The 13,772-nt window shown below is 35.0% G+C and overlaps 1 protein-coding gene across 3 annotated transcripts in view; it reads left to right on the top strand.

The window, feature by feature from the left end:
• Positions 1–13,772, top strand: part of LRBA (LPS responsive beige-like anchor protein) — a gene marked incomplete at both ends in the record, with an annotated part of 652,640 nt that overhangs the window by 195,020 nt on the left and 443,848 nt on the right. For all 3 annotated transcript variants that reach the window (XM_080697476.1, XM_080697475.1, XM_080697477.1), the window contains one exon: positions 1,495–1,556. In XM_080697476.1, coding sequence (XP_080553602.1) covers positions 1,495–1,556 — 62 coding nt within the window. The remainder of the gene's footprint in view (positions 1–1,494; positions 1,557–13,772) is intronic.

Raw genomic sequence — 13,772 nt, 5'->3', positions numbered from 1 at the left:
CTGGACCCAGCGGTAGAAATTTTCCCTCCAGAGTAGTGCAGTACAGACTAAGGGCCTGACTGTAGAAAGTTCTGATTTACTCCCTGGAAGTAATAAGATTTGAAGTTGGAGAAAACTGAACTGCTTGTTTCTGGGTTACATTTTATAAACAGTGACAAGGTTTCAGGCCAGCAGAGGGCTGCAGCAGCAGTGCCAGGTGGGGCGATACTCTGTCCTTGCCTCTCAGCCCTGGCAGCTTTGGCCTGAGGGGCTCCTGTTCATTTCAGCCCCAGGGAAGCCACACTTCAGTTACTGCGTTACCTACTTGCTTGCCTATTGTGACAAATAGGTGTTCTGTACCAACTTTTATGCCCATGCTAACTCTGAGAAAAAGTGGTTTTAACTTTTGAAAAATAAAGGTGTGAACAACCTGTTTAATTTGAATGCTATTTTTAAAGCGTCCAAATGCCAATATGTGCCATTATTATTAAAAAAAAAGAGAAGACAAGGTAAAGAGCATTAAGACAAGAGGAAGAATGGATAGTATACTTAGAAGAGCTTTAATGGAGAGAAAAAAAACCAACGTTGTAGGGTGTTTAAGGGCCACCAGGAAGTATTTTAGATATTATAACCCTAGGACCTAAGCTTGTGTTTTCCCAAAAATTATAGGATTAACAATTGTAATTGTTCTGAGCATTAGTAGTGTGATTTAGTAACTTAGTCCAACTTTCAATTAATTATGGCATTAAAAAAAAAAGGTACTGGTTATATAATATTCTTTCAATGAACTACTTTAGATTTTATTGATAATTAAAACCAAAGAACACTTTAGATGGGTATTAACTATATAAAGGTTCCTCCCTAAAGATATTTTTGTCTGTTAACTATATAAAGGTTCCTCCCTAAAGATATTTTTGTCTAGCCAAAATGAAACATTAAAGAGAAAATGTAAATGAATTAATTTATAAGAAATCAGGAATATATAATAGAGAATGGCTTGCATTTCTGTTAAGGTTTAGTGTGAGGTCAGAGGTCAAGGTACTAATAAGAGTGTTTGGGATGTCTGCTGCCATGAAACAAAATGGAAACTTGATTGATAGCTCGAGGGTTGAAGGGAGAGAGTGTGGTGGAGAAAGCAAAGGTCAGGGAGCCATTTCCCTTCTCTGCATGTATAACGATCAACTCTCTCAAAAACAAAATGTAGATGATATTGATCAATATGGCATATGTTGTGCACATTTCTATGGGTATTGTGAAATGTCATTATGTATGAAGTTGTAATAAATGTTTTTAGTATCTGGAAATTGAAATAGTTTACCAAAATAGTGAGAGTTTTGATACCAAGTTTTGAAGTAATTGTTGAGTACCTTGTTCCATCATATGGTTAGATGTGTACAGGTATGGTTCTTAGCAAGATGATAATGTTTTATTTTAAAAAACAATTTCAACAAAGTTGGTCTAACAAATCAGTATCTCATTTTTTAGTTTTTAATTAAACTATTCTCTTTAAAATAGGTCTGGTTTGCATGAAGTCCAGTAGTTCAGTTGTGGAGTTGGTTATGCTACTGTGTTCTCAGGTGAGTGCAAGAATACATGTTGAATTAAAAGTAAGTCCTCACACGAATTTGTTTTGACAAGAAAATTATATTTTCACTAAGAAATTTTTACAGTAGTGAACTCTTAAGTTTGCTATTCTCAAATAATTTTCTATGTATCTTAAATATATTGTCTTATTAACTAGCAGATAATTAAAAGACACGTATTTAGGGAAAAGAGGTAAAAGAGAAACATAGGTTTATAGAGTCACATTAAAAATGTCCAGATCAAACGATGTTGAGACAGCTGACTTTCTTTCTGTGTATGTTGAGGTTATAGAAACAGATTTATTTCTGTACTTGGTGGAGTGCCACTCCAGTTCCACTGGGAATCATGGGTTTACTTCCCTTTTGTGCAGAGGTTATAAAATGAGTGATAAATAATTCTGAATCCTTGTCATTGCTAATTATTTTTGACATACACAGTAGACTTGGGAAAACATCAACAAAAATGTGGCAGCCATCATAATAAGATGTGGAAAGTAAATTCCTAAGAGCAAAATTACTTTCAGTGCTTAGAAACCTTATACTTAATTGTGGTAAACTTTTCAATAATTGTTAAAAACTTTTATAAAAATATGTACCTTGTGATGTTTTGTTTTCTGTTTTGTAGTTACACAGATGAATGTTTCTATTGAAGGTTTTCTTTGTAGTCTTTTAAAAGTGATATCTTGGTGGTAGTAAATTCCCCTACTTAAAACTTTAAAATAGCCTTTTTTAATAGGAAGGGTATTGGTCTAGAGGTCAAGGGTTTTGACCCATTTCAACACCTTTGACCTTCATTTACAACTCTCATGGTTTACTTGCCTAACGAATAAGGATAATGCAAATTTAATGTTTCTTTGTATTGATTTATTCATTTTAGTGCCTATATTGCCAAATTTATTTAGACTGTGCTGATGGACATTTCATGAATACAAATTAAAGAATCATAGGAGGTGTAAAAAATCAATACTGTGCATTATCAATAAAGTGCAATAAGAACAATTACTTCTGGAGATTACAACTAATGGATTTTTATTATGAACTTGTGAGGAGGAGTTATATTTCTTACTGGGCTTATTATTTTTAAATTTGGTAAGAATCATTTTTATAATTTAACCATCTCTTCAAAAGCGGACTAAATAAAATTTCTCATCAAACCTTTTGAAATAATCAATTGTTTATGTCTTAGGTGAAAGTTACCATATTCCATTCTTATACCTTCACAAAATTATTACTTTTAAGAAATACTCATTTGCAGTTTCTTCAAAAGAATATGAGTTTGTTGTTTATAGTGATATAATTGTTTCATGCTTAAATTTTGACGATAAAGTTTCACTTTCTAGTTTAGGATTGAGTGTTCTTTTGGTACACAGAAGCTCTTTCAGTCATAGTTTATTACAATGTCAGTGTTAGGAGCTGCAGAGAATGACATTTGTAACATGCCTTTCTTATGTATTCCACGGTGCTGTTTAAAATTGAACAAATCAGATAGAATATGAAGATCAGTTAGTAGAGTTTTAAAACTGAGAAATTATCGATGTCTTTGTTTGAAAAACATACATTTGATATTTGAAGTTCTTGGCATTTTTTATGAGTTCTTCAAAAGTTCCATGGCATCTCTACAAGATGTAGCACAGTGTGAAAAATGATGTGAAAAATGAAGCCAGAATTAGCTCCAGATGTATACAGATTGTTCCAGGGTGATAATTACATTTTTCACTTTGAATTTTCCTAATTCAAAGAGGTCAGCTTGGTAATCACAAAAGTGATTTATTTTGTTAAGAAGTAGACTGTCTTTTGCTACATGAAAGCTTGAGAGATATGAAATTGAATTTCAAGTCGACATTTTGCAGATACTGGGTGGGGATTTCTTGAGTTTGATTGATAATTTTTTTTAGCCTGAGATAGGGTGGGAAGTAAAAAGCTACCATCTTGCTAAAATTTTAATTAATTTTTTAAGAGGAGATGGAGAGGATTGAGTGCCAAAGATCGAAAGATCAGGTCAAAAACTCCTTTTTAATCACATAAATAATGGGATATGCTTATGAACTTAACATCTGCAAATTTGATTTAGAACTTTACAAATTAGTTGATGTTAATTTCATGACAATCAACCATGTTCTGATTATTTTTCTTGAACCCTTTCAAAAGTTATTTTCTTTTTGCATTTTTTAAACAAGGTGCTTAATCACATTTTATTATGAAGAAGAATTAGATCCTAAATTTGAGAAATGAGGAAATGATCACATTGGGTTTGCTGACAGTAAGACCAAAGAGATCACTATATATTTGTTTAAGGCTTCAACTGGCATTATATTTTTCAGTGTCTGCTCCATGCATTAATAGTTGATGAGAATAATTTCATATTTTTCCTACTTAAAAATTAAATAGCATTTAGGCAGGATCTTACTATTTAGAGTTGAAAAGCGGTCTGATATAACATTATATTGCTGAGTAAAATTAACATATGTTTAAAGTTTATTGCATTCTATTTATTCATATTTGAATTCCATGTAAAATAATTATCAAGAATCACGTGATCTCCAAAGACATATTTAAACCCCTGTACTTCTTAAAATAAGACCGCAAATATTTGTTTGGAGACTGTAGTTTTTTGATTCATATAAAAAAGTTGACCAAGTTTTTACCTATCTTTTAGATTCAGCGGATCACAAGCATGTAACTAATTTGTGTCTCCTATTTGTTGTGCATGTGTATAAACTTCATGGAAATCTTTATGAATTTAAAGAAAATGTTAAACAACTGCTTTAAGTCCTATTACTGTAGAGTTGTATAAAGTGTTTGTTTGCTCATTTGACATTAATATCATTTTTTGAAAGAATGGACGTTGCATTCAAGGCCACTTTATAAAAGCGTTCCATTGCTCGTCCTAATTCAGTCTGACATACATTCCAATAACACTACCTCCCTTCTTGAGTTTAAAGCTAAATTTATGACCGTGCATTGTGAAGTGCATCATTTAAAAATGGTTTCAACCCAAAACATCTAATAAATAAATAATGTGTATGGCTACTCAGTAGTAGACTTTCTAGACTAGAAATCATTCCATCGGATACTCAACAGTCCACTATCGGAGAGGGCTGTCAGATAAATCTTGTGGTAGCTGCATTCATGTCCTGTAAATCACATGTTATTGTCTGAGCCTTCTGCCAGGTCATCTATTCTTTTCCCATTTATCAGAAATGCATACAGTATATAGAAAAACTAGAAGCACCACCTAGTCTGATCTGGCATCCTCTCTGAGTCATTAATTAGCAGCAAAAGGTAATTTAAAATGCTGCATTAGTTTGATTTTTTTTTCTTAAAGTTTTTTTTTAAATCACAATATATAGCTTGTTACTGTTTTGGAAGGTATTTGCTTCATATGAAGATAATGATATGCGGCCTGGCCATTTGGGCTCATTTCTTTATATATTCTTGAACTATCAATTTAAAAAGTAGACTGCAGGAAGAACCATGTAGTTCCATTCTTAAGACTCTTGAATGCCAGTTTTGTGTTTGATTTTCCCCTTAGTTTTTATAGTAAAATGTACCTGTTGTTACAGCACTGCTGTTTTTCTCTAATCCTCAGTTTCTCTTCTGTTTGAGTTTATCCCCTCTGACTCTGTGATGCGCACACTTTTACCTGTTTAGTTGATGAACTTCTCCTTTTTCGAGCTCTGATGGATATCTAGTCATGAGTGGTTATTAAAACAGGCCCAGTGACAGCATACCCATCGTTAGGTCTGTCTTACTGCTCGAACCTCATTTCTTACCATGCTGAGAATAATTTTACCCAAATGTGCCATCATATTTTTGCATCTTGGCAATGCATTTTCTTCCCCTAAAACACGCCTCTTTGTTAACTCTTAATTGTTGACTTTGTATCATTTAGGGCTCAGTTGAATTATTTTTTTCAGACCATCATATCTGTAGTCAATACCTCTTTTTTTTGTTGTTTTAAATATACCCACCATAGAATTTACCATAAATTGCAAATATGTATATGCTGATTTGTTTACCTTGTACTGTTTGTATCCCTCTGTGTGTTCTAGGATCTGTAAAGATAACAGCTCTTTCTGTTTCCACTGGGAAAACCAAATCTGCTTCTAGCAAGATTACAGTGTCCCCTGGTCAGCTTTCCTTGGCTTTTTGTTCACAGTCTCGGCCTACCTAAGTGATTTATCTCTTAGTGTGCACACCAACCATGTTACAGCAATTTATTCTGTGCTTAAGTTGCCTGTGGTTTTTCTTTCTCTCCCATTTAAACTGTTTTTTTTTTTTTTTTTGGCGGTACTGGGGATGGAACCCAGGGGGCATTTCTACCTCCAAACTGTTCCCCCAGCCCCATTTTTTATTCTTTATTTTAAAACAGGGTCTCACTGAGTTGCAAAGGGCCTCACTAAGTAGCTGAGGCTGTCCACGAGCCACGATCCTCCTCTCCTGTCTCAGCCTCCCAAGTGCTGGGATTACAAGTGCGCCACCACGCCTGGCTGGAATGTAAGTTTTTTGAAGGCAAGTACTTTTCATTTTTTTGTTCCATCTCCAGTAATCAGAATAATTGCTGTTTAATGAAGCGTTTACATAATTGTATAATTGATAAGTGAATGGCAACACGGGTGTTATGCTTTGTATCACCACTTCTTGGTTGTGCCTTTTGATGTTTTAGGAATTATTCCTTTTGATATTGTTTACATTTGTATCTTTAAATCTTCCTTTTCATTAGGTCAGCTATTTTGTCACTACAAATGCCGTAGTTGTGTTCATTTATGAACAGGCTCTTTGCTTTTTTTCATCTTCCTTTGATGTCATCAAACTCACCTGTTTTAAAAATTCACTCTAGTCGGGCATGGTGGAGCACGCTTGTAATCCCTGCGCTTGTGAGGTGGAGACAGGAGGATCGTGTTGGTTCGAAGCCAGACGCGCTGGCTTAAGAGACCCTGTTTCCAAAAAAAATAAAAATAAATAAATAAATAAATAAATAAATAAAATAAAATAGTTCTGGCAATGTAGCCCAGAGGTAGAAGGGTTTCCACAAACCCCAGTACCACCCCCCAAAAAAAATTCACTCTATTAAGGCATAATCAATATACAATAAATATGCACACATTTTGAAGTATATAGCTCACTGCAGTTTGACATACTCATAGATATCTTACTGTAGGAACTCCTCGTGTCCCTTTGCAACCAATCGCCCTCCTCTGTTGTCTCAAACTGCCACTGATTTGATTTCTGTTATTGTGGACTAATTTTACTTACTGTAAAACTTCATATAAGTGGAATTTATTAATTTTTTCTGGTGCTTAGATACTTACCATGTATTGTATTTAGGATACACGTGAACCTTTTTCACAAAAATTATTATCCAGTGTTAAAAAAAATGATAGAGTTTTTAAAAAGAAGTCATTGAGCCAGTAACACAAAGGGATATTTTTTGCCAAGCATAAAGTAGAAATTGTGACTCTAAGTTGCCTAATGGAAATGTTCTTCTCTATAAGGAGGTCCTATATTATGAGGCTTTTGTACAAAGGAATACTGTCGGCAAAACACAAAATAGGAATTTTGACTATAAGGTGCTTAATGGAAATAGAATGTTTTCTACCTGTAAGGAAATCCTATGCTATTTGAGCAGTACAATGGGACCATTAACTATACATTTTTAGAATGTTTCATTTTTACTGTCTATCAGACTCAGTTCACATACTGTCTCTACTATAGAGCCTGGTATAACTATTTCTGCTTTGACTGAAGCACCATCCTCTCTCTGCCTGCTGCAGTGTCACTGTCATTCATTCAGCACAGATGCTCTTACGAGGAGCCCCACCCTTTCAGGACACTGTATGCCTTGAACAGTGTAAGAAACAAGTAGCTAGTAAGAGATTGTGTGAAGGGTAAGGTCTTCAGAACTGCTTATAATAAAAGTTAGTATTTCTGTAACAATTCTAATGTATCCAGGAACTTATTTCTTTACAACATTCATGTAGAACTAACCTCCAGTTTAAAGATAAATTTATGTCCTATGTAACATCAGTTGAATATGTGACTATTTGTCGGGAATCCTGCCCGACAGCTGACGGGGCTTGGCGAGCTGATGAGTACTGGACGACTCAAACACAAACCCACGAGCCGGGAGTCAAGTCAAGCGAGATCTCATTTATTTCTCTCCAAGCCATCCTTTATATAGTACCAAGCCACGAGGGGAATTTCTATGAGAAATAGCCTAGCCTATCCGGGATAAAGATCACTAGCACGTAGTTTACAGCCAATCCCAGGCCAGTACAGGAGCCATTCATGTGTGCGGAAAGCACCTTTAAAGGTAGAAAGGGAAAAACCGCTCAGTCTCCCCACCAATAATGAATGGGAAAACCACGCCTTCCTAGCTTCCTCCAGGCGCCATCTTTGCCCCTTTTTTGCTGAATCACTTTACTTAAAGTTTTGCCTTAGGCCGTAGGCCGCTCAGGCCGAATCTCCTTAGGCGCTGTATAGACACACCCCATCGATTATTTTCTATATTTAGCGAGCAAATTATTTCTGACCGGTATTGCAATTTGTGCTCTGTGATTATGTTTAGACTTCGTTAGAATGAAGTGTACAAGCCAGGGTCCAAATGTAATTTTTACTAATGGGAAATTATGTTTATTGTTTTAGAAACTGAACTCTCCTAGGCATTTACAGAGGTTCAGGAGGTCCAAAGACGATCAGCTGGTGGTGTTCATCTGGTAAAGTGCCTGATGCAATAAAATTTCAGTAAATATTTGTTAAATAAATGAGTGAAAGTATTAGCAGTAGACTCTTTATAGTCGCATAGCTAGTTTCTTTGACAGTACAATAACTGGTCTTCTTCACTACTGACATTAGGTCTTGCAATCAAGACCTAGATTTAATAAAAATTTAAGTTATTATTAAGAGGTTAATAGGGTTAAGATTTAAAAGGGAGCCTGGCGTGATGGTGCATATCAATGAACCCAGTATTATGGAGACTGAGACAGGAGGATCACAGGTTCGAGGATAGCCTAAGCAACATAGCGAGACTCTCAGTAACCTAGTGAGTCCCTGTTTCAAAACAAAATAAGCTGGGCATGGTGGTGCATACCTGTAATCCCAGTACTTGGGAAGCTGAGATAGGAGGATCGTAGGTTTGAGGCCAGCCTCAGCAACTTAGCAAGGCTTTCAGCAAACTAATGATCCCATTTCAAAATAAAAAGTAGCTCAAAAGCAGAATGCCCCTGGGTTCAATCTCCAGTACCAAACAAAAATAAGTGAAGAGGAGGAGGAGGAGAAGGAGGAGGAGAAAAGACTGGAGGTGTAGCTTAGAGGTAAATTGCCCCTGAATTCAATCAGGAAAAAAGAAAACTCTTAAAAGATGTAAATGTAGGGAAATCAGATGAATGGCCCAGTCTCAGTGTTTTCACTGGGACCTGTCATAATTTTATGTTAGAGAAAGTATACCGTATATAGGCACTTCCTAAGACGCAATCAATGGAAATAATCTATCTTTAGGTCCTAAATCCAGAGAAGTGAGTTGAGGCTGGAATTAGGATTGTCTACATTCTTCAGGTGCGTTTGGTGCCATCGTTAAGTTAATGATTCTTCAGATGATCTGAAGAAATCAGTCTTTGACATATTCAGCTTTTATTTGCAACACATATTATCAAGATACCTCTGCATATATAACAAAATACCACTTAGAATATGTGTTTTCTTTGCTTTTACTGTACACTAGGAAAAAAATAATTCCAAATGCCATTAACTCTTTTTTTTTTTTTTTTTTTTTGGTGGTACTGGAGTTCCTGGAAGCCCTTAACCTCCGGGCTACACTCCCAGACCTATTTTTATATTTTATTTGGAAACAGGGTCTCTTAAGCCAGTGCATCTGGCTTCGAACCTACTCGATCCTCCTGTCTCTGCCTCCCAAGCGCGGGGATTACAAGTGTGCGCCACCACGCCCGGCGCTTGCCATGAACTCTTATGCACCTAAAGTTCTCAGCTTAAGTGTCCCTGAAATTGGGTCCTTAGAGAAACACTAAGAGTTAAATTTATAGACCTAAGGGCTGTTTTAGCACTTGCCACACTGTGTTCTGGAACACTTGTTCTCTTCTTCAGACTCTAAGCTCCTTGATGGCAGGTAACCATTTCTGTTGTCCCCGTTGTCTACAGTGTTTATCAGCATCAGCAGCATAAATAATAGTTACCTGTTGAATAAATCAACATATTTACCTCACTCAGGTGACAAAAATCTCTTTAATATTGATTCTTGAGTTTTAGATTCATTGGCAAGTGTTTACTTTAAAGAGCAGACACTTATTTAGTAATTACCTCACTCCTATTCAATTCTAGCTTAATTTGAAAGACAAATTAGCCCTTATAAAGGCTTGAGACTCTAATTCTGAATTTGTGCTGTACTGCTTATTGTTTTGAGGGAAGGAAATTGTACATTAGAAGTCTGCTTCACCTGATCATCTCTGGGTCTTAGTTAAAGGAATCAGTAGTGATGGCCTCTTTTGAAGAAATTAATTTTGTGCACATAGGCGTTTCTGGAGAACTCTTGTTATCATGTTTAAGTCACTCTTGGCTTCAGTCCAGTACTCATTTCAGTCATCAAAGCTTCTGTTAACAGAGTCGATGTCACAAATGTTGATCCTCTTAAAAATGTGTTTACCTAAACATACTCATATTCCTTGTTTTTTTGTTAGTCTTTCACAAAAGAAACAAATCTATATTGAAGTAGAATGATCTCACCACTGTCTACATTCTCAAAGGTGCTTGCATGGTAAAAAAAATTTGCAAAATGTACTCTATGTTGAAAGATACTTTGGTATGCTGAAGATAAATTATTCCATTGCCTTTGTACCCAACCTGTTTGTACAGGGTAAATAGGACTTTAGAGCAGTAGGTTTCTTTAAGACCAGTTTGTACGTAGCATGGTCCAACAAGGATTAATATAATTGTTATATTTCAGTATTTTTATAATGTTGCCACTCCCCCTTTGATATATTTATACCTCTTCCTTAGAATATACTTACAGAAAATTAGTTGATATAAACTGAATGTCCCTGAGATCTACTATTGTCTGCACCTCCAGCGCTTTGGTTGCTGATGGCATGAGAATCAGTAGAGTAGTTTCTAACAGATTTTAAAAAATAGCCTTCCAGTATAATTACAAAGTTTTGCCATAGAGCTACTGTGAAAGCTTTATCCTCAAATAATACACGAAGGCTGAGAGAACAGGTATTCAATGTTGAAGTGCTCAAAGTTAATTTAATTTTGTACACAATAGAAACCATTGACCTTGTAAGAGGGAACTAGAGGCCTTCTGTTCCAGCACGGACAGAAATCATGGGAGTTGGAGTTGGACAGGGTAATCTCCAACTCTAAGAAGTACTTAGATTAGTTAATTAGTTATTCTTACAGAATCTAAGAAGCACTAACAATTCTGAAGTCATTGAAATCAGCTTAATAGCTGTACTTTATGCTACATATTTTATCAATTCAAAATTTATAACATATCCTTTTATAGTAAGGTATAACAGCAAAAGCATACTGAAATCACTTTAAATCAGAGTTAAGTGCTGTATTTTTTTAAGTAAAATAGGTTGATAGGTTAGTGAACAGTTACTATTCATTATTTGATTTTGGATGTAGACCTTTTCATAATATTTATTTAAAATGCTTGTTAGAGCCAAAGAAAAGCACATTTTCACTTTAGATGCAGAATTCAGTCTGAAATACAGGCGTCCTGTTGATTCACCAGCACACTAGGACTTAGAAAACACAGGCTTTTAAGGTAAATTTTGTGGAACTGGCAGTACACCCTGTGGCTTGGCAGTCTAGTCAGAAGGATGATACCATGCTGACTATATTACTACATCTTTGAACATTATTCTCAGGGGTGGTAAATGCAAAACAAAGTAATATCAACTGGCACTTAATTCTGCAAGCTCCCTGCTGATTGGGGTATTCAGTGAAATGGAGCTCTTCCTGACAGGAAGTCGGTCTATAAGTATGGAGACATCTGAAAATAAAGTGTGTTTTAATTTGACCCCCTACTGTTTTACAACTAGTCTTTTAAATTTGGGATTAAGAAGAGAGTTAGAAAAGGGGAGGAACACACAAATGGGACTGTCTTAAGCATAGCATTCTTTGGTTTTTGTGTAATTAAGATTCAGGTCAGTGTCTTTATTTTGGACATATTATTGCTTGTTTTAGCATAGTCCTTTCTGTTACTTCAAATCCACTTACTGAGTTTTAGGGTGTTTTTAGAAAGACTAGGGTAAAAGTGTAAAGCTTGAGATGGCCTTTGTTCTTTGTTTAACATGGCACTCTGATGAGTTTTTGAAGGTCAGCTATATTTTCATATTACATATTTTTAGAAATTGATAGAAGGTAATGAACTTTAGCCAGAGTTAATATTAGCTATTCTCAGCTTCTTGGGATCCAGGTTTAAATCTTGCTATCTCTTTGAAGACTTGGTTTTTAGATTTAAAATTGCTATTTAATAGTATTATGCATTGAATTGTTCTGTTAGAACACAGTAAATAATTTAATAAGGAAGAATTACAGTAGTAATTATATAAATATTCTATCAGTTGTATCTTTTTTATTCAGTTTGTGTTTGATCAAGCTACTTATAATATGCAACTTTTATAATATGAACATTTGGAAGCATATTCATGGTTTTAATAAATTCTGAAGCTTGAATTTTGATCAAGCTTAGATATTTGTTTTTCACCTAATAAATTCCTCAGGTGTTTGAAGTAGACCATGAAGAGGTAGCCTTTGTGTCCATCATGGGCAACAAATGACTTTGGCAGGGTTTTAAGAAAAGGCCAAGAGCCGGGCGTGGTGGCGCACGCTTGTAATCCCCGTGCTTGGGAGGTAGAGACAGGAGGATTGCACTGGTTCGAAGCCAGCACTGCTGGCTTAAGAGACCCTGTTTCCAAAAATAAAAAAGTATTAAATAGGTATGGGAGTGTAGCCCGGAGGTAGAAGGGCTTCCAGGAACCCCAGTACCACCAAAAAAAAAAAAAAAAAAAAAAAAAAAAAAAGGCCAAGGTCAGGAAAATGCTATGATGATAAAGTTTGAATTTTAATAAATGTTTTTCCTTCTACTGCTTAATAATTGTGGAACCTTGGGTGAATTCACTGATTTCACTTGCTTTACGCCTGAAATTTTTACTAAGTGAAGTGGGTGTATTAAGATCTTGTTAGGTAACTTATGCAGAACTGTTTAAAGAGATCAAAGTAGGTTACAAATGAGAGTAATTAGATGCCCATTGTGTATTTTCAAAAGCTCACAAAATTTTCTTACTTTATTTAATATTATAAATACCTCTTGTTTTCATGAAATTAGTTTGATTTTTCAGATCTTTGCCTTACAAATTTAGTCTACCCCTATTTCCTTAGTATGTTTATTATTTTCCTACTTTTTAATAGTTACATGGTTAGTCTAATCCATTTTTATCCTGAACTATAAATTAGAGCTAGAAGAAATCTCATAGATTAGCAAGTTTTTTCCCATTTAGATAATGTTAATTTATATTTTTTCATAGGCTCCAAAGTCTATGGTTTTCTAGTTGTTGTAACAGCTTTTTCTAAGAAACTTTAAATAAAATATATCCATATATAATATGGTAGATATCATAGGGGTTACTACTTAATGATTTTTTTAAATGTCCTTTGTAAACTTTTAATGCTTTTCATTTATGCTGTCTTTAACACACCTCTTATTTTATTTATAATTGAGAAGTTTTTAAAACAGTTAATCGAATTCACTGATTTCAACCTTTTTTTCTGGCCAAATATATTATTATCATCATTAAAAATTGCTCAATCTGATGCTTTTCAACCTGAGTCCTCCAGAATGGAGGAGGAATGACAAATGGCTGTACTGTCTGACAGAGGCCACCATGAGGACTCAGACTGTGGCTTAGAGAGTAGATCTAAACTATTTTCACCACAAAATATGATGATGGATGTGGTAATTACTTGATTTAACCATGTACACTGTGTATATTAAAACAAGGCATTGTGCGATGTTTTATTTGTAAGTTATAACTTTGACCATCGTATTACAGATTTTGGAGCCTTTCACATTTTTGGATTAGGGTTGATCAATTTGTACCACTGTTTCAGTTATGTTGTAAGCCAAGGAATGGCTTAAGTCGTGTTCATTTATCACATGTCTTAGGACTTTTGTATTATAGTTGATGTCAG

Source organism: Muscardinus avellanarius, assembly GCF_963383645.1.
Source record: "Muscardinus avellanarius genome assembly, chromosome: 6".
In the NCBI taxonomy this organism is placed as follows: domain Eukaryota; kingdom Metazoa; phylum Chordata; class Mammalia; order Rodentia; family Gliridae; genus Muscardinus; species Muscardinus avellanarius.
This window is presented reverse-complemented; position numbering and strand designations above follow the sequence as displayed.